This window comes from Astatotilapia calliptera, chromosome 12, assembly GCF_964374335.1.
Source record: "Astatotilapia calliptera chromosome 12, fAstCal68.1, whole genome shotgun sequence".
NCBI lineage: Eukaryota > Metazoa > Chordata > Actinopteri > Cichliformes > Cichlidae > Astatotilapia > Astatotilapia calliptera.
This window is the reverse complement of record NC_137433.1, coordinates 37,737,277-37,762,420: the sequence shown is the minus strand read 5'-3', so window position 1 is coordinate 37,762,420 and position 25,144 is coordinate 37,737,277. Positions and strand designations below refer to the sequence as shown.

The window sequence follows — 25,144 nt, the reverse complement described above, 5'->3', positions numbered from 1 at the left end:
CCAAAACCATAAGCTGTTTTGAGACTTTAAAAGAGCAAAGCACCTTTTTACACCTTTTACAGGAGTGTTATAAACAGAGGGCGGTGTTTTAGGATGGCTACTGTCATTTTGAAAATCTTAGCACCACTTGTATTGGGCAGGGCTAACCCGTCCACTATGACGGGGTGACCCCGCGGTATCATCGTGCACAACAGGGGACGCTTTCATTGTCGCTCGGTTTTTGAAGTCTTGCCCTGAAACATTTATCAGTGGACTGGACTTTTGACTCCTTCATATAGCAGGTTATTTATTAAACTATAACGCTCACTGTCTGCTAAAATTGTACTTTAGTCTACTTGTATGTAAAATATCAGCATGAAATGTGTCTCTATTTAAATACAAGTATAACCCGTACACGACAGCCAAGTCCTCTATGCATCGTCTGATCTAAGCATCGGGGTTTCTAACAACCTTTCTTCAGGGAATGTTGGTGCTTTGTTCTTGCAACGAAAGGCTCAAAGTTAGTTTCCTTAGGCAAAGCAGCCAAGACCCAGAAATCATTAGTCTAGTTATTCCTTAATATACGGCTCAGCGGGAGCAGAAGTGTTTGCTTCAACTTTTTGCCTGAGACTCCCCATGAGCCTGTTAATAATGATTCAAAAGCTTCAGGTGGGCCACAGAGAATGCACACGCCCCCTTTTTAAAAGTCCCCATCACACATCGGCGCAGAACCACAAAGCTGCGTGGCGTCTCCATCACGGGAAATGCTTCGGCCAGCATCTTTTCTCCTGTTGCGGTGCGCTGCTGGTAATTAGGCTGCTGTTGTTGCTGCTGTCACCGCTTATTTTCAGCTCTATTGTAGAAGAGAGAGGGCCAAAACAATATTGCCTCAGTCATAAAGCCCGGTGTAATTATGCCAGCTTTTATGTACCCCGGGGAGCCAAAAATCCCCTGACATGACAAGAGGTAAATTGGCAGCAGTAAATTGGAGCAGAGGTGGGCGGGACATTGCTGTTAGTGGTGACATGAAATTGTCAGTCTTGAGGTAGCGTGTCGGTTTTCGGCCTTTTGTTCACTCACCCTGAAAGGTTCACATTAGAATAGAAAAGGATAGAATAGAAGAGCCCTTTGTTGTCATTGTACATGCACAGAATTATGGGTGCTCCACACCGACTGTGCACGAGTAAAATATAAATAGTAAGACAGAAGGAATAAATAAAAAAGAGGAAAAGTATATGCAGTCAACAGGAATACAAAGTAGAGAAAGGTGCACATTCGAGAACAAAGGGCATGGAAGCAGTGCAAAGGACTCGGTCTGAGTGTAGAGTCCGTGTGCGAGTGGCCTGAGCAGTGAGGGTCACTCAGACCATGGCTCAGATTGGTGTGGTGGGTGGGCAGGGGTGGAGTTTGGGGGCATAGTGTTTGTTAACAGCCCAAGGGGAGGAAGCTGTCGGCGAGTCTGGAGGTGTGGGACCTGATTGAGTTGAGGTGCCGACCAGAGGGAAGCGTTTCAAACACGTGATGGGCGGGGTCCGAGGGGTCACCTGTGGTGGCCCAGGTTTTCCTGAAAAGGAATTGCAGCTGCTGCTGGGCCTTCTTTACCCGTGCGATGGTGTTGTAGGTCCTGGTGTGATCAGTGCAGATGTGGGTGCTCAAGAACCTGAAGTTTAAGTCAGATTCCCCCTGCTCTCTGTTAATAACCCCGCTCTCTGCCTCCTGAAGTCCATTAAGAGTTCTTTTCAGCGTTAAGTTATATTCTGAGCAGCAGTGGGACAAGTTCTCTACACTGTCTAAGGAGCTTGCAAAAAAAAGTGTCTGGACTTCTTTAAGTAGCTTGAAGACGTTTCACCTCTCATCCGAGAAGCTTCTTCAGTTCTAAGGTCAAATGGTGGGGAGTCCCAGATTTAAACCTAGTGGGAGTTTCCCCTCACAGAGGGACAAAAGGACCCCCTGTGGGGACTCTCCACCACTTGACCTAAGAACTGAAGAAGCTTTTCGGATGAGAGGTGAAACGTCTTCAAGTAACTTAAAGAAGTCCAGACGCTTTTCTTTGCAAGCTCCTTTGACTACGATGACCTGGAGGACTGAGAACCTTCACAGACATGATCTCTACACTGTCTCATTCCCATCAGAGATGAGCCCATGCTGTTGGTTGGGTGGGTTGGTGTGCACTCACAGGTGTACAGGGCTTCCATGGGGGGGGCTAACTGAATCCTAAATTGTCAGCTCCATAAATTGTACAATAATGAATCACAAACAGTATTTATGAGCCCATAAAATGAGAAATGAACCAAAAAAGGTTGATTAGACTTTTTCAGATATGAAACAGGACCTGCTGTGTCAGTGTGACAGTGACGGCATTATCATTCAGGCATTCACACAACCCTGTAACACTGATGGAACTGCAGTCTTCTGCTGCCAGTGGGTATTGTGCAGGAGATTTAACAACACTGACAGTACATACGGTGAATAATGCATGAGGTTATGTATTTATTTTTTTAACCTTGGCAGCTATTTTCTTGGGGCTGCATCGATATTTAGAGATGTGTCATCCTTTATGTTACGGGTACAAATCCATGCACAAAAAATAACTAAATAAAAAATCAGGAAACAGATCAACTCTTATGAAATGTAAAGCTCAGCTGTCAGATATGAACATGAAGCCGTTTGTTATTAGCCCTCAGTGCTGCGTGGCCCCTTATCAGGGAGCTTTTAATCTGTCGTCTGTGAGGCGTCCTGATCGATCCAATCTCTCAAACTTTTCAAGATGTATCCGATTCAGTTCACTTTGTCATAATTCACCATATCTCAATGTTTTATAGACAGGAAGTTTTAGAGGAAAGTGAGAGAAAATCCACATTTCACAGCATGAAAAATATTAAATTACTTTGAAGAGTCGTGTGTGTTTCTTTTGTGCTGCTCTCTGATATTTCTGCTGAACTAAAAAGCTTTCATTGTCAGACCTTGTGAAACATAACTGTTGTATATATAAAGGAGCAGCTGTGATGCTTCTGTGAGATTAGTTTGGGCAGAGCGGGACCATGAGACGGCGACTAACATCAGACGCCTCGTTTTCTTTTTGTGTTGTTGCGGTTTTTCCAAACATTTGTTTAAAAAAGTAAAGACACTTGATATGAGACACGTGTCAGCGTGACCTCAGAGTTACTCGGGTGACACAGTAACTGTGACTGCGTCCTTGTCGTGAGAACAAACTCTCACTGCCTCCACACACTCGGTTTTTAACTTTTGATCTTTTATTCATTCGACAAACACGACGCACAACAGACAAAGTTATAGATGAATTTGATCGTTTTGGATTATTGTCATTTTCTCCTTTTTCATTTGCCAGCGGGACTTGTTACATGTCACGTATCAAACGACTTGGTGTGTTTCATAGAGGAGAGTTTGGTTTATGTGGTCAGTGACCAGAAAAACCCGAACACCAGATTACTGCCATGTCAGGCGATGCAGAGTGTGGCTCCTTATCACTGAAGTGATTACCACAGGAGTCCGGTAGCTGACCGAGCATGTCATGATCCTGGAGGAAACGCAGCGTTGCCCATTGACGGATTAACTTTTCTTTGATGTTATAGTTTCTTTGTAACAACATTTTTTCCCCACATTTTGAATGTGTAAGCTGACCCAGTGTACATCCACCTCAGCCCATTGAGCCCTTTTGGACGTGGAGTTAATTCAAGTCTGCGTATGTAACTAAAAAGCAATTACCCACCGATTACATAGCTACATATTTTTGGCTCCGCGATTATCTTTTGTTTCCTTAATCCAAGGTTTTTAACTCTTAGCGGTAAACGGCCGTTGGGGGATTGTTGCCACCCTGCTGGGTGAGCAACTTAAGAATGAGGCAACACAGAGGTCAGGCTTTCTGATATCTTGTGAACACAATAAATGGAGAAAAACGTGACCGCGGATTTAGAAATAGATACCATGGGTGCATCTACTAACTAGGAGGTACTGAATCCAGGAAAATTGATTAGTCTGTTCCAACTACCGTGCTGAATTTGATGTCAAATTCAAGCTCAACTGGACAGAACGTTGCTGCTAAGCCTTTTTGCAAATTTCAGTAAGAAAAGTGCAGCAGACAGCCATAAAAACAAAATCCACTCAGTCAGGCTTTTAGCAAACAGCCCACGCTGGCGCTGCCCTCCTCTTCTCTCCCAGCCTTAGTACTCCTGATGAGCTGAGTGGAGACTGCTGAGCTCCTGCACACACTTCACAAGGTGGAAGGACAATACCTGGAGGACAGGAGAGAGATGACCACAGACTTTTGACTATTTATAGACTGATCATATTCAGAGCTGAAATAAACGTCATCTCCCTTCTTTCTCAAAGTGACGTTTCTAATGTGGAGACTACAGTAAGATCAGAGGAACCTAAAACTAGCATCTTGTTGTGAGTGTTGCATGTAGCTCACACAGATTTAAGTATTTAAAGCACAAATATGCCATAAACCTTTATTTTCTATAACCGCCTCACAGTCTTACTCTGGTTGGGGCCAGAATCGCTCTTTTACTATTGAAGTTCATAACCGCGGGATATGGAATAAATTATTGTGATTGGTCGTTACGGTCTGACTCACATGTCCCTTTCCTGCTGTCTGGTGACATCTCCCATGTGGAGATGTGGTTTGTCCTCTTTGCTTTCCTTCTCTGTCATCTTGTGCTTTAGAACAGCAGCGGTCAGGGTGGCGCTCTCCTGTCACCTCTAATCCCAACTTTTTCACAGTGTGTGAAATCAGAGTTTAAGCTCTTATCTGTGCGAATGAGGGCACGGGGTATGGAAATGGAGCTCTAACTGCTGCTATTTCAGTTTATGCAAATGGATGCTTCCAGTCCATTTGCATAAAGGAAAATGACAGAGATGATCTAGTGGCTCTGACTCAGGAGTCTGACATCGCTCTTGACTTTAACCTGGAATAACCTTTCTGACTTGTGTGCAAGCAAGCCTTCTTTTCCAATCACTGAAATTCCACTCATTCCCACTCAGAATCTAGTGACTTCATTTCCAGCTGCACTTCCAAAGAAAATGTAGAAAACCAAACTCCCGTACTTGTTCCTGATCTGTTTGTCCCGCCGTATTTCACGTCTAGTTTTGGCTCACGAGACAAATCACTTTGAACTTATGCAAATTCCTGCCCCGATCTCGATAAGAGTTTCTGTACCGTTTTGCACACCTGGTGGAGTACATCCTGCCCAATCCCCCGTCTCTGCTGCAGAAACAGATAAAAGGATTACGAGCCATATTTTAATTCGCATTCCTGCCTATTGTTGCTGTAAAACCTTGGAGCTCGTGGATATTTTCCTCTAAATGAGGGCATTGCATACTTTTCCTGTAGTAACGTTTCCGTGGAGACATGTATCCATCTGCACTGAAAAGGGAAAAGCTTTTTGCGTGCGTATTTGAATGTATAAAAAAAGGATTTTACACAAAGTGTCATTATTGGCTGCGTATCAGTGTCCATCTTACTAATGGGTTTCGTGTGAGTGTCCTTGAAGCGTACAACGTGGATATTAATTCTGTCACAGCAGACAGTAGATTTCCACTTTCAGCTGATGGCGCGATGCCTGTCGCCTACGTCTGTGCCATTTTTAGCCTGCGGCGGCTCTGGCCGGCCTCATTGCCACCTTGCCGCACATTGCCATGTGTGGGCAGACGCTGACCCAGGGCCCCCGTCTCCTGGGCTGCTGCTGTTGCATGGTGGGGCTCCCACGGGACTGGGCTGTGGCCCGTGGTGGGGCGAGGCAGAGGAGGGCGGTGGGGTGCTCGCCACTGACTCAAGCACACTGGCAGTCTTAAGGAGCGCTGCTGAGGGGAAGTCCTGTGCGTTTGAAGTAGGGACCTCAGAGAGCCTGTTTACTCAGGCAGGGGAGGGGGGGAGCTGGCCTGCTGCACAAGAATGCCTGTGTCATGACGGGAGCGGCGGAGAGGAGGAATGCGCTCCACAATCCCAACACTGTAGAAGCCGGGCCACGGCTGAGGTGGCAGCCATTTCTTCCTATTTATTTTAGCTCCCTCTCCACTCAATCACCGGCCCTGTCTGTGGTCCACAGCATCCCTGGAAAAATGAAAAATGGCCTGTGCTTTTATTTATGGCTTCAGATTTACCCGTATTTGCCAGCAGAGTATCTTCACCCAGTGTGGATGAAATCTAAAACCGTGAACTACTTTACTTCAGTCATTCGTTTATTCAGGGAAAATTCAGAGAGCAGGCGTGCTCGGCCCTGCTGTCCTTCAGACGCAGTTCAGCTTTTCACTCTTAATATGTTCTTGGTGGTTTGCAGGAGTTGCTCTTTATATTCCATGTCTTTGGCCAGGTGAGGGGTCCGCTCTGGCTGAAAATGTCTTCATCTTCTGTAACGCTGCTCTGCCATTCATCCGTGCTGCACAGGATTGCTGTATATGTGTGACGAGGTTATTTCCAGTGCCATCAGTTTTAGCCGAAGTCACAGGTTTCTACAGCACGATTTGTTTTGACTCACCTCGCTGCCAAACTTTGTAACACGGCCTGATGAGAGCTTACCGAAACGTCTTCAGTATACGAGCTTCTTGTGAGTCTGTGGCACCTTTGTTTGCCTACTCTGGTTTGTTTGTAAATGGGCTGCATGAACCAACGTGAACCCAATTTTTAGCTCCAGGCCTGTGCTGTCTTGCTGACAGACATTTGTATTTATTGCTGAATGGACAATGACCTTTCTTGCTTTCAGTTTATTTTTTCGCTCTGAGGATTCATTGGCCTTGTACAAATTGCAGAAGAAGCCAAGGCGTGCCTCACGCTCTCACTCAGTTTGGTTTGAAATAGTGTTCTCCTGTTGCACTGAGCTGTGAAATGAACCAAATACATGCTGCACGGCGAGGAGGTTCGAACACACGGCCGGCTAAAGCCTTTCTGTGTGGAGCTTGCATGTTCTCCCCGTGTCTGTGGGTTCTCTCCAGGTCTTCAGCTTCCACCCAAAGACATGCATGCTGGGTTAACTGATAGAGGCGGGATCACCAAACACCCCACAATATGATATTACCACAATCTTTCACTGATGATACCATAGTACATTTTTCAGTATACTGCATATTGCATTAACATATACCGCAAATATGGTCCTCAAAGTTCAGCTTTGTCATTACATGCATGCTGTTTATGATAATACAGCAATTAACCGTAATAAGTAGTTGAAAATTGTGTATTTGTTGCCGTCTGCATAGACAGAAATTTTACACATATTACATCTGCGCTCACAACCTTCCTGTTCTATGTGAATATAACCAGAATACAAGCAGCTGGGAGCCAGCTGAGTGGAGTGGAGATAGAAATGACTGACTTTCTGTCTGAGAGTGGTTGTAGTCAGACTGCAGCTGTTTGCAGAAAGGTTGCCTCCTGATAGGAAACTAGGCAACCTGTGCAATCACCTTGTGAGTGTGCAACACCCTGAAAGGTCTGAGCAAAATTTAGTTGGAATCGGTTGCAGAATGTGAAAAAGATTAAACATTTGTTCCCTCCTTTTGACATTTTTCTTTGATAATCTTTAAATGGCTTTGAAGCCTTTATAACTGTTGGATTACATACACCTGTCAGGCTCAACCTCAAAACCTCACATGTGAAGTGAATAACCATCAATAATCTCACTCAGTGCTGAGAAACCTTTCCTCCTGGCTTTAACGTGGATGTAATTTAACACACACGGCCACTTGAACATTGTTTCAGAGCAGACACCCCCCGGTTTGAAACTCTCACATGTCAGCAGCCTCCTCCAGCAGGTCAGCCTGCCCTCCAAGTTGCAACAAATGCCCTAGAAAGTTTTGAGGAGCCCCCCCACCTCCATCCGATTCTCCTCACGGAGGAGACACCTTGTATTAGTGGACCCAACTGTGCTTTGCCAGAAGCCAGAGAGCAGCCCCTAGACGAGCCGTGTCCATGCCTCGGTGCGTCAGAGCTGTTTTGGTTGTACATCTACACAATATTTGCCAGGTTTTCAAGTTGCCGCCGATTGTTGTGTTGACACCACTGTATAAATGCACTTTAGAGTAGCCAGAGTCTTCTACAAAGAAATCAGCAATGACTCTAAATACTTTTTGTAAATGGGAGTTTTCATTTTTTTACACTATTACAAAGAAAATCTAAAAACAAATTCCTCTTACTGAGAGAGTCACTGTTGGTTAGTTATCAAAAGCTGCAATGGTAACATGTATTATAATTATCATATAACATGTTATAACAAAGTGCAATTCAGCGAGAGGTGACGATGACCGTTAAAACACAGTTTTCTCTGCCTTGACGAAGAGGCGCACCCCGTTCATTCTTATTTTTGATTATATCTGAAACGAACTGCACACGTCAGTACAGAGCTAACAGGATGTAGTCCACTGTGGTTAAACCAAATAAAACACTGGAAGCATAATCACCGCCTTACTGGTAACCACCAGCTCCACTAGAGGAAAACAGTCTCGCTCGGAGACATCCTGATGAGTCATTCAACCTGCAGCTCTGCCCCTCCGGCCATTATAACCAGTCAGTCTGCTCGAAAACAAGAAAGACTTTTTCCTTTTATTATAAGATGATAATTCAATTTGCAACACTTTTAACTATAAAGCAGCAAACTGTGGAGTGAAGAGCAGCCGCTCGATACCCCCTCTGTAGTCCTCGAGGCCCCGATATCTGCACTGCTGCCTGCGGTTTCACAGAGATACCCTTAGCCTCCAGAGTGTGAGTAGTATAAGCAGTATTATGGGAGCTTTAAGTACTGGTGGTCCATTCCATCAAAGTGGGAAGTATTAGCACATTCAGCTAGTTTGAGGAGAGGAGCCTGAAATCTGTCAAGTCAGACAGTTCACCTCATTTTCATATCGGGGGAAGCAGAAACTCGGTTTGAAGTCAAATCTGATTTGAAAGTTATGTAACAACAGAGGAAAGTCTGTGGGTTGTAAAAATGCCTCAAAAGCTACAAGTTCTTTTATCCCGTGTACTAATTAAAGGCAGTGAACCCCATCAGCCTTTGTTGGATTGAAGTGAATTGTGGACTGAATGAACTGAGCTGCTGTCACAGACCTTTTTATCCTTCCACAGATTTGAAGCTTTAACAGTTGCTTTTAGCATCAGTTTACCTGTCAAAGCTCCATAACACAGTCAGCACTGAACAAACAGGGTGAATAACACAAAGGTCGTCTAATACATGAGGGGGTTTCTGGCATTTTGACTAAAACAAAAGTAGTTTTCTATTTCTCGCCTTGTTTTTTCTTTTTGTTTTGCTAAATCAACATTTTTCAGGTAAATAAGGAGCACTGCTGTGTTATCCCCATAGTGCTTGATTTGTTTGACCAAAAGTCCAGAGATGCTGGAATGAAAATGATCTGAAACAGAAGGTCACACAAATCCACTCATTTAAAGTTGGAACCAGAAAATGTACTTTTGCTCCAGTAAATGATTAAAACAGGAAATTATAAACATGTTATTTGCCTTTTCAGCACTTGAATTGAAGTGTTATGAAATCCAGCTGTGGCTGCGCACCCGGCTGGAAAATGTCTCCTTTTGAAAACATCTGCTTGGCTTTCTCCGTACGTCGCTGCGCCATCGCCTCATACTGCTCATTAGCTAATCATTAATCAGAAAAAACAACATAAAGCTCCGACTGGATAAACCCTTTTCCAACCATCAAATATGAAACATGTATAATTCAGGCCAGCAGGCACTCGACTTCAGAACAAGCTTTGGCCTCTGCTGACACATTCATATGCAGACAGAACCTGCAGACCTGCAGCTGCACGACTCGCTCGTTAATGTTGATCGAATGCTCGTCTAACACAATGTAATTGTTATGTAATAGCAGATCAGTGAGCGCCTTTACCCAGTTAGCATTTTAAAATGAACGCCCTGCAGCGGCTTTCACAGCTGGAAATGGAAAAAATATTAAAAGTCGTATCTCTCCCGTCTTAATCTTACAGAACCGGAGCTCGATGTTCCCGGGAGCCTCGACTCAGTAACCCGACAGGTGAATGAGACGGTCCGGCGCCGCAGACGGAGGGACGCTGGAGAGGACGACTACAACATCGAAATCCTGCTGGGAGTCGATGACTCAGTGGTCCGATTTCACGGCAAGGAGCATGTGCAGAATTACCTCCTCACACTGATGAACATAGTGAGTCACTACAACTTCATTTTGTTCCTAGTTTGAAAACTGTTGTGTATTAAACCCGACTTGTGTTTTGAATGTAACAGAACAGGGATTTTATGTAAGCACAGCATGCATTAGGGATGCCACTGGGCAGCTCGGTGGTGCAGTGGGAACCCGACTCGCTTCTTGCTCTGCTGGTCCAAACCTCTGCTGGGGCCTTCCTCTGGAGTTTACCTTACCTTTGTGGGTTTCCTCCAGGTGCTCCGGCTTCCTCCCACAATCCAAAGGGATTCTGGGTTAATTGGTGATTTTAAATTGGCACTGGATGTGCTTAAAGCACACAGAATAAAGGGTTGTGTGAATGCACTGTACTGACACGTAAATGTAAATGATGATGATGATGATGCAGATTAACCTTTATAAAAGGCAAATATGGTGCTGGGAATCAGAGTGTCTGCTTGTAGGAGCAGCACAGTGGATCAGCGACTGGCGCCTGACAGCAAAAAGGTGGACTGTGTCAGCTGAGCTGGGCTTCAGCATCCTGGGACCCTAAAGCTGGATAGAGTCAGATTCCTTTTTTACTTTATTTTAGTGTTTTTTTCTGTGATCTCTGTGATCATTGACGTGTTTCTTCCCTTGAGTCAGCCATGTTTAAACTAGGAAGGAAGAAGCCTCCAAATAATAAACACTATTAAGTCTCTTTGTCTCCCAAAGCAGTCGTTAACTGTATCTTCGTTTCAAGGTGTAAATGAGACTCATTCAAAGTGCATTTCTAGTTATCCACACTTTTCAGTTTTGTTGTTTGAGAGCTGGTGTTGTCTCTCTGTTGCTGAGGTTACAGTACCCTCTAATCTACACTTCCTATCACATATTGTATGGAACTGGTCTTGATATGAATAAGTGAGTCATTGGTGTCACAGCAGCCCACTCCTGTGGGTTCTCTGCTGTGGATCAGTGTTATATTGTCTGAATCAGAAAGAAATGGAGCCCGCAAGCAGCTGTTGGGATGCCAAGAGCATCTGTTCCCTCCAGTGTGTATTCACACTGTTGTCCACACACAGGGTGCTAATTGTGCCTCCGTGGGAATTATTACAGCCATTCACGTATGATCCCTAGCAGGGATTTCTCTGCCCTCCGTGTGCGTTAGGCAGTTAGCTCAGACTGTCGTTAGTCTCTGGAGGCAGATTAGATGCCGTGTTCGCTCATCACGTCCTCACAGATGTCACAGATACACCTCGCTTGCGTTGTGAGAGATTGGCACATGTGCCATTATTGCCTGGCAGAAAGGTGAAGTGTTCCTTTAATGAGAGGTTTCAATGCAGATGGAAGAGGCGGAGCATTTTTGCCGCCGCGTTGTCGCGCTCTCCGTGGAGTGTCGTCACTCAGGTTTCTGCCGTGGCTGCTCCTCGGCAGCAAATCAGCAGCTGATCAAAGCTTTCTGAAGCGATGGGCCGCGGATGATCGCGTACCACCAAATTCTGATAGACATCGGTTTTTGTGTCGTCGCTGACATGTTGTGGGGCGGAACAATTTCACTTGAACATGACAGGATTTTAAAGAAATCAATGTTGTTTCTCTGCTTGTGTTTTCATTTCGTGTGAGAGTTTGTAAAAAGGCAGGATTGCCTCTCGTTTCCTCACCGGCTTCATTATTTACAGCGCTGTATTAACATTATCTCATTATTTGTAGCGCTGCATTCAAATTACAAGCCTCTCAGATGCTGCTGATGTTCCCCATAATGGACCCATCCTGCGTTTGGACATGAAAGCAGTTTGTCTGCCAGCTTTATTTAAACGAGGTCCTTTCTGGTTCGAACGCTCCAGCCTGGACTGACTGGAAGGATTGCAGCAGTTTGTTTGTCAGTGACAGCCAATCAGGGCCCATCAGTCACTGGTACTGATGTTTCCTCTAGTCTGGATGTGGTTCACTCTGAGAAAATGCATATTTTTAGTTCAGACTAAAGAAAAACAGATCAAAAATTGATCTCGTCCTATAATATTCATGAAAGTAGGTCAAATATTTAGTTTTATGAGTGTCACATATGGTCCTATTGATATTTTATGTCATCATTTTTAGTTTAGCTTATTTTACTGTTGCTACATTTAATTTGTCACTTGTTGACATTCATATTTGCACATTTGCTGATATTCAGGTTTTTTCATCAGCAGCAGCACTGATCATTTTTGATTCCATATCTTCTAAATGAAATCTCATAGTGCTCATGTATAAATCTTTGTGGTGAAGCACTTTCAAAACATGCACTACAGCCTTTTAAATTTTAAAGAACAGGTGAAAATCTCCTCCTCAGTAGATCTTCACCGAGTTCCTTGGACTTTACCTCTGTCCACTAGAAAGGAAGAGAAAAGTCTGTTCCTTGTAGCCTTCAGCACCACTTACAATAAGATTTAAGTGAGCGTGTGTGTGGAGCCATGACACTCATGCCCATGATGAGCAGAACTGTACATCTCATGATTTTTAGCTATCAGTGCAGTTTACCATGTATAGATGTTTTTATTAAGCCTTTTCTGGCATGAATAGTAAAACTGTGCATTTACACTGGGTGTGCAGTGTCCTTGGATTTAAGGAGCAGAGCATAAACCTCAGTGTCCCTGATCCTGTCAAGATATTCCCATCTCTACATTAAATGCCTCCAAAATCCCTAATAATAATAATAATAATAATAATAATAACCTCAGTTCCTTTTAACTTCCAAAGTACTAAATGCTCTTTTCAGTCTGCCACATGCATCACTCTATCGCTCTGGATCTCTGCAGCGTCTGGCACTGAAGTTTTGAGGTTATTGATGGTGTTTTCCAGTAGAGGTCCCCGCTGGCTTTATCTGGACGCAGCACAGTCTCTGAACGCTGATTACTGTGATTGATCTTCTCTCTCTCTATCTCTTTCTTTCGCTCTTGTCTCCTCGTTTCCCTTTTATATTCCTCTGCTCTTCTTTCTCCCTCCTCTCCTCCTCCTTCTTTCCCCTCCTACACCACCTCTTTTATTCTTCTTCTCCTCTCAGCTCTCTTCTTCCCTCTTCTCCTCACCCCCGTCTCATCTGTGTTCATCATCTTCACTCCCTCTGTTTTCCTTTCTTCCTTCTTCTGTTTCAATACTCTTCTCCTGTCATCTCCCCTTTTCCCAGTTTCCCTCTCTGGTCTTCCAGTTTTCCTTCTCTTTGATATCTCTTGCTAATCAAGTCAGAGCCCCCTCTTCTTTGTGTTCACCATCCTCCAGAGAATTGGAACTGATTGGACCATTTAATGAGCATGTATGTATGAATTCTGTGGGCATCTTCACAAGCGACTCTTCGAGCAGTCCAATCAACAACAACTTAATTTTCATGGAAAGTTCTGCATATAGACACACACACACACACACACACACACACACACACACACACACACACACACACACACACACACACACACACACACACACACACACACACACCAGCACTCAAACTGCATTTAAATTATTTGGTTGTGACCAAGCGATACGTTAGTCCTGAATCTGTTACAGCAAATGAGAGAAGAATAAAGTCTGTTCTTTTATTGTTACATACTTCATCATTAGTGAGACTCCAACAGTAAGTGCAGCAGGCTTACAGAATCAGGCAGCTCTGTTTTGTCTTCAGATTCAAATGTCTGAGTACTCGGTGGAGAAACTGTTGTTGTCAAGCACAGCATTGAGACGGTCATCAGGTTTGCGTAGATCTCAGGTGGGATTTTGGCCCAGTCCTCTTTACAGAAACTCCTTTAAGTTCTCCCCTGTTTGGTAACATGACTCTTTTTATGGCACCGAGGTGACCTCAACGTCCTTCTTTTCACTCCGTCGTCTCTTTGACAGTATGTTTTGCATAATTGTCATGCTGGAAAAGTCATTCTGGTTGAAAAAGGAGGTTCTCAGCCAAGATTTTACCGTACATGACTCCATGCATTGGTCCATCTATGTGGCGAAGTTGTGAATGTGAAGAAAAACAGCTCCAACACATGTTTCCACCTCCATGCTTTACTGTGGGGATGGTGTTGTTTCGGTTGTGTTGGGCTTCATCCAACCACAGCACCATCTTCTTATTCATTGCTATTGATCTTCTCCTCTTACCTCTTTCTCACTCGTTTCCTTTCATCTTCTTTCTTTTGTCTTCATGTCTCCGCTGCTCGTTTCCTCTCAGATTTCTCTCTTCAGTCTCCTCTCCTCTTCTTTGTTTCCATTGCTCTCCTCCTCCTCTTTGCCTGCTGCCAGTATAATCAGCATAAAGCACTGAGGCGATGGTCACCTACTCGATATGTCGGTCGACTTACATATTCAATAGTATGTGGGTTTAAAAAAAAAAATAGACAACCCAGGAACATTAATATGCTGCTGTAAAAATCTAAATTCATCTCGTTTTAGAAATCCAACCAGCTTCTGGCTGCAGTGAGATTCAGCACCTGTGTTGTGTGATAAGGCCCAGCTCACAGTAAGCAAACTGGTTTATCCAGAGTAGTTGGACAGGGATGAGGTCAGGACTCGGTGGGAACTGGTCAAGGTCTTCGACACCAAAATGAGAGAACTGTTTTTTATGGGACTGGTTTTGTACACAGATGCTCAACAGATGCAGTATCATCATCCATGTTGGTAAAAAAAGAGCTCTAAAATATTTTTCTTAACTGTAAATAACGCAAATCAGCATTAGAACAAACACATGGACACGGTCTCTGTGCAGATGTAGAACAGGTGATGTCAAAAAGCAAACTAAAGGTGCATCTATAGATAAAAAAATGGGATATATAATTTTATCTCTATATATAAATAGGTGGGAATGTCCTGTAGTTATGTCTGAAGCATGCGGTTGTCCTTACCTGGAATAGACGAGTAACCTGACCTGTCAAGTGGGTCCTCCACCTTTCACCCACTCCCTGCTGACTTATGCAGGTGCTCTGTGCTGAAGTCTAGTTCAATACGGAGCACCTATAGCATGGCTGTGTAAAAGGAAGAGATGGACATCCTGGTTGTGATGGAAATTGAGTAAGTGAGTGTATGCCAAATGAAATTCGAGAGCGATAAGCAGGACTGTGTGATTATGGCCAAAATTTCATCGCTGTTGTTTTGATCAGTGTTGAGGGAAGGATTATTCATAAGGTGTTGTTATAGCAGTGTCATGTAAACCAAGCGCTGCTTTCACATCTTCCCATTTCCCACCTTTGCATTGAGCTACATTCCTGTTAATTAACCCTTCTTTGCAGACAAATCAGGTGTTTATTCACTTCATCCAAGTTCATCTCCCAGAAGCAGAAACCTCATTCACTCCCTTCATTGTACCAGCGTGATGAGACTAAAGCGCTACAGCTGTGAGAGCCCTCTCTGTTTCCCCACCACTGCTTTTTCCACTTATAACACATCTTTTGTCTAATGTGTCGAACATTTTTTCTGAAGCCTTGTGTGTTTATTGGACATCTATCTTTAAGTGTGACTGTGTTGGTGAGTTCAGCCCATCTTTGTGATCTGGATGGATGCAGTGATACGCTGGATGTGTCACATTACACTGTTTTTCTTGGCCTGCATGCATTAGTTGTGCTGCAGTTTGTGTTGTGTTTTCAGGCAGACAAACGTGTTCGTCATGTTGCTTTGTGGTGACACAACCCTACAGGATTCTTTGCATATGATTTCTTCAGCTCTTCAGCTTTTGCATTGCTAGACTTTTGATTTTTGTTTTTAATGTAGTGTTGTGCATCCACGTGGTGTGGGCGACAGCCACATACACAAACAGAAACACCATCAGGTGGTGATTTAGGGCTTGAGTCACTCTTGGTGAAGCATGCTTATTCAATATCACTCAATGTTCATTTAATTGCAAGAAGCCAAAAATTATGAACGAGATTAAAATGTGACTAATCGTGCAGCCCCAGTGACAGCATACGATGAGATGAAGTGAGTCCTGCTGCATCTATGTGGAGGAAGCTGTTAGGAAGTCATAGCGCTGGGATGAGTCTTTGAGAGCGAGCAGCTCAGTGTGTTGGATCACATATGGTGTGATTTCAGCTCTCCCTGAAGGAGAGGCTCACAGTGCAGCTACTGCAAGCAAAGCAAAGCTGCTTTGCTAGTAGATACACATTCAGGATCAGCAGCATTTATCTGTCTTCATTTCGAAGCTCCCATCTGTGATGCGGCTCACATTCACCTAGACTGTTATTCATAAAGTCCCAAGGAGTGACAAATGCAAAGGAGCAGCAGGGAGTGGTCCTGCTCGTCCAGCGCTGCATCGCCTCAAGAAGTCGACAAAGCAAAAAGGATGCTCTGGGGACAGTTTAACGTGATGATACGCTGCTGGGAAATGTTTTTCTCCACCTCTTCTGTCCTGAGTGGAGAGCACTGACTTATTGTGTAATGTGGCAGATGAGCTCAGTGAGAAATCACTGGCCCAAAGAAAATGAGGCCCACTGCCTGTGACTTTGGTCCTCATGCTCTGCTAATTGGCACTTCTCATGTAACATGTCAGAGAGAAAGATGGCAAGATGTTGACCTGTTCACTGATTCGATTGGTGCTCACCGTGCAGTCAATCAGTTGGTGACAAAACAACAGCGGTGAAAGCTGCATGATGGGCACGTGCAGAGTTTGTTCAGTAACATGTATGTTCTTTTTCCAGTTGTCATGTTACACGAGAAGTGCTCTGCGAAATTAAGATTACCATCAATATTTTAGAAAAATGTATTTTAATTGCATTTCTCTGGCATAATCCAAACACGTGCAGTTGGTGCAGATAGGTTAACTGGTAACTCTAAACTGCACATAGGGATAGGCTCCACCCCCCCGTGACGCACATAAGGATCACGGGAGGTGGTGAAAATAAATGGTAATTCCAGGAGGTGAAACTCTTTGGTCAGTTTGTATTTGGATAAAGTAGTGAGTGAAATTATTTGTCTGCACCTTGTGTTTGTACCCAAAATCAGACACTCGAGGCAGGAACGGCCGTTTATTTAGGCTGCACGAAAAATACAAACAAAAGGCAGAAGAACAAGGACGAGAACCAACCTGAGAACTGAAATACTAAACACTACGGACGTAGAACCTTAAGCATCGAAAAACCTGAACATGACCCGAAATGAACAGACGACCTCCGTGTGTGGCAGCATGTTACAGCAGCTCTTACTCTTACTCTTACTTATTTCCCCTTTGTTTTCTCGTAACTTTTAAATTAAGTCTTAGAGATGTCTCTCTTATGTGCAATATTGTGCAATACTGTCCGATGCAACATAGTATGTTATTCTGTTTTATCTCATTCTTTTCTATTGTTTTTCTTAATTTTTGCTGCTTGTAACTTTTTTTCGTGACCCAAATAATTTCCCACAATAAAACCTTACACTACGCTACACTACACAGGGTCATTAGAAGAAGCGGAAACAGACGGGAACACAGCTGGGACGAATCAGACATAGTGACACAGGGGAAGCAAAACTAAACCCCCTGAACCTGGGACGAGCGACTGTCAAAATAAAACAGGAAACACACTAAGATGCAGGCTAAGACACGCGGGCTTGACCCAGGGACCGAGGGGAAGAAACTGAGGAAGGGAGACACACACAAAGGACGAGGAGACGGAGACACAGATAAGACTACAGACTCACAGACACGAGAGGAATTTCACATACAGGAAACCATGAACTGGAAATATAAGCAAACTCATTAAAATCTCAAGAACACAATGAACTCAAAATGCTGACAGTTTCCCTGCCATCAAGTTTGTTAGCATCTACTGCAATGAAAGCAGAATTTAGCATTTTAGAGAACACACTTAGTGTATTGACACTGTAGATAAACTTTTAAGTGGTACCTTTTTTCCTCAGGGGGGTCATCACACCAGACTAGTAAAAATGTTTGTCAGGTGTCCTGGTGCTGGGATTAGCGCTAGAGTTCGCTGGCTCGTGATGAATTTGTCCTGTTTGTGAGTCACGTCTTATTTGGGTTTTGTCCCTCTGTTGTGCAGCCAAGCAGTGACAAATCCTTTCTCCTAATTGTGAATTGGGGACCTTCCTTGTGCCAGCAGAATCGAATATTCACGACAGTATGGAAACATGAGCTTAGTCACAACACGTTGACTTCATTCCTGCTGTGAACTCCTGCAGACGTGATTCACTCTCCTGTCCACTTTTTGTTTTCGCCTGGATCCAGACGTGAGAGTCAGACCGGAAGAATTTGGCAGTTTTGTCTGTGTCAGAATATTTTTGTTGTTTGAAGTGAACTGCTTAAATATGCATGTGGCACCTGTTCAGATGGATTTATTTTAAGTACCTGGACCCAGTGGCTTCCATTGCTCAGTGTGTTTCAGCACACAGCGATCGTTTATATATAGATATTTAGGAAAACTGTGCAAAACGCTTTAATTACTCTCCAATATTGCACCTTCTCCTCGTTTTTCTCCTCCCTGCCTCGATGCCACAGGAGAGGAGGAGATGCTGTGTAGTCGGTACTATGATCATGACACGTTGGTGTTGGTGGTGATGCGGGGCTAATTATATTTACCACAAAACATTCAGTGGTTGTGGAAAATCACCATTCATATTTACACTCACGGCCACTTCGTTAGTTACACCTTACTAATACTTGCATTTCACCTTCAGTACGTCCTTAATCCTTCATGGCACAGATTCAACAAGGTGCTCAAAACATTCCTCAGAGAATCTGGACGATATTGATGTGCTAGCATCAGCCAGATGCTGCTCCAGATCTGCAGATCCCTCTATCCCATCTCAAAGGTGCCGAAGGTCATCATGTTCAAGATACCAGCTTGAGATAATTTGAGCTTTGTGACGCGGTGCATTACAACCATGTTAGATGGTACATCATAAAGGGATGGACACAGTCAATACTCCATACAGGCCGTGTCCTTTAACAATTCCCAGTTGGGGTCTAAGGGGTCCAAAATATGCTAAGAAAACATCCCTGACATTATATCTAAAGGCCTGAACCATCGATACGAGGCAGAGCGGCTGAATGCTTTCTTGTTGTTTACTCCAAAACTGTGAGCCTACATGTCACAGTAGAAATCAAGACTCATGAAATCGGGCACAATTTTCTAAACCTCTGCTGCCCAGTTTTGGTGAGCCAGCTGTTTCCTGGTCTTTGCTGACAGGAGTGGCCCCTGGTACAGTGCCGTGCTGCAGTAGCCTCTTGATGTGTCGTGCACTCAGAGATGAATGCACAACACATCAAACCACATTATTGTTAATAAGTGGTTTTTGAGTTGCTGTTTCCTTCCTATTAAGCCAAAAACAGCCGGCCCCGTTCGGCCTTGACGTCTGGCATCAATAAAACATTTTCACCCAGAGAGCTGCTGCTCGCTGGATATCTTCTTGTTTTGAACTGCTCCCTATAAACCCAGAGATGTTTTTGTTGGATCAGCAGATCAGCAGTTTCTCAAATACTCAGACCAGCACCAATCATGCCATGTTCAAAGTCACTGAAATCACCTTTCTTCCTCATTCTGATGCTCAGTTTGACCTTCATGTTGTTTCGATCATGTCTACATGCCCAAAGGCACTGAGTTGATGCCGTGTGATTGGCTAATTAGATATTTGGGTAAATAAGCAGTTGAGGACATGTGTAGTGAAGTGGACAGTGAGTGTATGTTTTAGGAGTAAAAAAGACCCACTGTAGGAGGAGAAACGGGCACCTCTGAGTAATATTTACAGTAGATTTCTTGAATAAGGATTCGTTCACATTTTAGACAAATGGATGTATTTTAAATATTGGTGGTAAGTGTCCCTTAAATCTACCCCCATGATCCAATCTTCTTCATTTTCACACATTCGTTCTGGTCACCATCACAACTACGTAAACGGATCTTTTTTGCCATCTACAAATATGTTTGTAGTATCTAGTATACAAGTTTGAAAATGCAGAATGATTCTCATTAATATCAAAAGAATGACCACAGTAATTAAGTGCACAGAGTTGGCTTTGTTCAGCAGAGGAAGTGTGCTTGCTGCAGCTGCTTCCATTCATAGGTGACCGTCACTGGCTCATTCATCTGCCGCTCAGTTTCCAGCCAAATAATAATGTCCGATTAAATGTTTTGCATGTGAACACTGTGGGCTTGACAATCTCACACTTCTCACTATTATGACCCAATCAAAGTGCACGGGACGTCAGAACATCAAAATCCTCCTTCAAAGCAGCAATACATGCATATGGCCCCCAAAGTCAATCGAAACTGGCAATTTGTGTCACGCGTGGCATCATGTCATATATTCAGCATTAAATTAATTGCATAATATGTATGCATAAGTGGGACAGGACTATAATGACTTTAAATTAAAGGAAAATGGGTGGTGGACTGTCACAGTGTCCTCTGCTAACTGTAGCTCTGCAGCTATCAAGCAGTCCTGCAAAGTCTTCATGCATTAATATTGTAAAACGTAACTGTCTTTGCTATTCACGCCTCATGAGGATAAGTGAACATGGATATAATTTAAACAGGAAATGCATTTGTGCATTTTTGATATCTCACACACCTGCAGATACGGAGGAGATGCGATGCCTTTGTCTGAACAAACATGCATGTCTGCAGATGATAATGGTGTTGACTGCTAAAATAGAAAGCTTGTGTGCACAAGTCTCACTTCACTGTTTCATTCAGATTCAAATCGATAGAAAACATTAGTCAGGCTGCCTGTGGAGAGTCCTTCACCAGCCTGCTTCACTGACTCATTCGCTTCTCTTTACATTACTTCCGAGGCTGCAGGAAACCAAGACGGGTTGAATACTAAACGACTTTGTCACATGCTCAGTGCTTGGTTTCTCCGGAGCTCTTTACAGGAAATCATTCCCATGAAGAGTTGAGTTTTTATCTATCTAAATACAGAGACAACATGCATAAGCACATTTCCATATCAAGTCATAATCTCTCTTTTAATGACTAGTAGCGGCTGTGCAGGCTGAAGGCACCATCATATCCAAAGCGTGATGTTTTTGTTTCTTGCAAATATCAAAACTAAGATAACAAGCTGCTCCCTCCTATTGTTCATATTATTCATATTTACCTGGTCTCTTTGATTACAGACGTTCGTGGAGGGAGTCGTGAGGAATAACCTGTTTCACTCTAATGAGTCGGATTTAGAACTGAGATTTACCTTAAATTTCAGATTTCCAATTCCTTAAAAGTGTTGTTTGTCCCCCTGCACCTCAGGTGAATGAGATTTACCATGACGAGTCTCTGGGAGTCCACATCAACGTGGTTCTGGTCAGGATGATTATGCTGGGGTATGCCAAGGTGAGTCCCCGCGTCCTTTTCCGTTGCTTTTTTTTAATTCTTAAACTTCTTTTTGCAGGTGACATTCCCTTTTATGACAGAGGAGTGAAATAGAGATGAAAATGTGTGCAGACTGCAGAGGTCACCTAGTCTAACTCACTTTTACACACAGTGTCAAAACGCACATTTCCATTTGCTCGCTGTAATCAGCAGTGGCACTTAGGTGATTTATGTTCGCCACGACTCCTTCAGCTCGCTATCCTCTCGTTTTCAGCCCAGGGCTTCCACATACTATTCCTGCTTCACAGTCTGAGTAATTACAGGCTGCTGCCAGAGTACCAACATGTTCATTTGCATCCGCATTTCTCTCTCCTTTTTCCTCTCAGTCCATCAGCCTCATTGAGAGAGGCAACCCATCGCGGAGCCTGGAGAACGTGTGCCGCTGGGCCTTTGTGCAGCAGAAAGGCGATCCCGATCACGCCGAACACCACGACCACGCAATTTTCCTCACTCGCCAAGGCTTCGGCCCCACAGGGATGCAGGGTAAGGCCCCGGAGGGAGATTACCCGTCACGATACACACCAGTCAGCTTTCTGTGTTGCAAAATGTGCAACTTGTCAGTGAGAGCAGAAAAAAAAGTTTTGAAGCGTTCGTTCTGCAAATTCAACATTTAGGAAACACGTCTTACGTGTGAATTCACTCCAGATTCTCTCTGATTACATTTTAAATGCAACTATAAAAAATGTTTGTGCCCCAGTTGCTTGAGTTAAATTGACTGAAATGATTCACAAAGAGGCACCGAGAAGAGAAAACAATGAAAAGCCTCGTTATTACTGCTATGACGCACAGAAAGGGTGGACTCTCCCTTTGTGCTACTTTTTTGGCACTTTTACTCTTGTTGCTGAGGCTGATTTGAAAGACTGGGGGGGGGAAGCAATTTCCAGTGTCTGCCAGATATCGACTTCTCCTCCCTCCTTTTATTTTCTCTATAGCAGCCAAACTTCAGCAGTGAAAGCAGCCAAATGCCCAAAGTCAGCACTATTAAAAGCCTCCACTTGCTGTATTCTTCGTTTATTTGCTACAGAAGCTGCAGCAGACGTTTTATTTGCAAGTGAATGCAACGGCAGAGACATTTGGTCTGTGCTTGATTGTGGAAATGTGTTATAGATTCATATGTAAGGACGGCTCTCTTTAATGGTTTCACTGATTCTGTCAGTCAGGTGCTGATCACAGCACACTGCATGCTCAGGTTAGATGCTCTGTTTCGTCCTTCTGCATCCTGATGTGCTCCCATCTTTACTGTCCGTGTATTTTGCTTTTCGTATTCGTTTGTACGCTGTTATGTCAGGCTGCTGATTTAGCAGCTGTTTCTTGGTCAGGACATGCTCACAAAAGACATTTTAAATCTCAACACTTTCCTGGTCGAACAAAGTTAAATCTATTTGCACCTTTTATGGTGCTGGAAGAAAGGCTGGTGCCAATCCAGCTTTCCAGTTATAGGGAGAGACGGCGTTGTTAGGCGAGTGGAGGCGATCTTAGTGCTGTTAGGTCTTGGAGTAGGTCTTTGAGGATGAGCTGCAGGAGGCGTGTCACGGGAAGTCCATCGATACATCGATGTGGAGCCGATGGTAGCGAAGCTTTGCAGGTTAAAATTCCACATATCTAAGTAGAATAGAAGTGAATTAAATATACACTTGCTACACTAGGCTACAAATCACACATGAAATTATTATTTTTCATCTTTTCTGACTATTTTTTCACTAGCTTTGCATTTGACTAGAGTCCGTGTCAGTACTGGTGCATGAGGCGATACCTGCACCCAGAGGCTGCACAGGTCGTCCAAAGGGAGCAAAGAGTGAAGACAGAGGAGATGATCCAACCAAAGCGTGCTGTTGCTCACTGGGAAACAGTTATTGATAAGCTGTGTTTTATGTTCAGGCCAAAGATTTATCCATTATATTGGAACAAGCATTAGACTAAATAAAAAACTCGCACTGTATGCCCACAGTGTGACAGGAAGCTGTCTCCCTCACAGGGATGAGAGCTCGTGCTGTTAACAGCAGGCGGTCTCTGTTGGTGCAGGCGGTCCGATCAGGCCTCCCCGACTCGATTGTTGCTGTTTATTTGAGTTCTTCTCTCTGTAGCAGGAAGCTGTGAGATTAATTCATCTGGGATCTAACAGGAATTTATGAGCAAAATAAGCGAATATATTCTCTGGTGGGGTTTGGCAGTTTCACCTTTGGTGCACAGTTTTTACTTTGCTCAGCTTAGCCCTGGGCCATGACACAGTGCATGTTTTTGCATTTGACACCTCAAATGAGGGCAAGACTGGAGTGCAACATATCAGACACACTGTGAGTGAATATTTCCAATAGACACGGCACAACCACAGGATGAACCTGCCCTGTATAGTGTGGGACCTGTTTAGGTCTCCTGCAGGGTCGGGTCCCTTTTAAAGCTTAATATGCTGCTGCTCCCTGTCTGTAGCCCACTCTGTGGATAACGACCCTGTTAGTGGGTTTAAGTCCATGTTTCTCCATCCATCAAAGCTCAGATCTGATGTTTTCTTTCCAGTACTGAGGGCGCTGGTGTGGGTGGGTGAAGAACTGTGACTACTGCTGGATAATTCCAGACCTGATGGTGTCCAATTACACTCCCAGTCTCGTGGGCTCATCTGTTCACACAGGATGTGTTTGTTTTGTTCGCCATATTCTCTGTCGGTCTTCTTTGTGAGCAGCATTCTCCTCCTGGAATAGCAGGAAGCTTAGATTCACCTTACGGGTGTGATGATTTACGTCTTTGGAGCTGGAGTTCAGCAGCAGTGCATCTTTTCTGGGCTTCTGTTTGGAAGCTGTTGAGCGGTATTAAAATCCAGTCCTCGTGCAAACTTTTGGCCACTTAGCTTGAATATTTCTGTCCAATTTTTCAGTGAATACTTTGAAAACAATTAATTTCCCTCATGTTCTGTTTGGTCAGTTGTCTTTTTCTTTGCATTGAGTTCTTCAGCACAAAAGACCAGCAGCCAAAAACGGATCACTTGCGATGTTTGTGGTTACTGCACTGACTCCGAGCATCAACACTGTCAGCTTTAAGCCGTTCTCTGGTTGGTCTTTCTTTGCTGTTCTGAGTTATTTCAGTTATTCATGCTCCGTTAGTTCTTTAACATCAGATCAGATTGATGACTGAATGAACTGCTCCCTTCGAGTGGATCTGTAACCTTTTCACATTCATTTAATTAACATATTAGTCTCACTCACAAGACAGATTACTCAAAGGTTTTTAACTAAAAGTTTTCTCAGGTCCTTCTAAACCTAAGCTTTACTGGCTCACCTCTGGGAGCCTGAACGTTACCGTACAAGCTTCAGCATTCAGAGCCCTGAAACCTTAACCCCGACTCTGATCTCTCTGTGGGCTTCCTCTGAAAACAAGAGACACACAGTTATAATAAAGTCACTTGGAAAGATGGAAACAGCCGATCTGGACTCTCGGTGAAGGCTAAATATTTTGTATAAATGTTATAAATCACTTCCCCCACTTTTGCAATAAATCTCAGGTGAGATGTGGGTTAATGTTGTTTTCCCCAAATGGGTGACTGAATGAGGGTAACATTTAAACAATTCTTGGGAGAAATGAAACAGAAGGAAACGTATAGAAAAGTTAATTATGAAATATAGTTGCAAGTGAAATAAAACAAACCTCCCTGCAGCCTGAGTGCTGCACAGATGAAGCAGCACTTCAGGATTTACCAGTCCTCCCAGCATTTGGACTCCGGCAATTACCAGGTAGAAGTGGCTGCAACCAGTCGTCTGCTGCTTTCAC

General features: G+C 43.8%; 1 protein-coding gene across 2 annotated transcripts in view; it reads left to right on the top strand.

Annotated features, from left to right (window-relative positions):
• Positions 1-25,144, top strand: part of adamts3 (ADAM metallopeptidase with thrombospondin type 1 motif, 3) — a 148,806-nt gene that overhangs the window by 53,724 nt on the left and 69,938 nt on the right. For both annotated transcript variants that reach the window (XM_026187150.2, XM_080308924.1), the window contains exons 5-7: positions 9,928-10,121; positions 21,263-21,346; positions 21,712-21,868. In XM_026187150.2, coding sequence (XP_026042935.2) covers positions 9,928-10,121; positions 21,263-21,346; positions 21,712-21,868 — 435 coding nt within the window. The remainder of the gene's footprint in view (positions 1-9,927; positions 10,122-21,262; positions 21,347-21,711; positions 21,869-25,144) is intronic.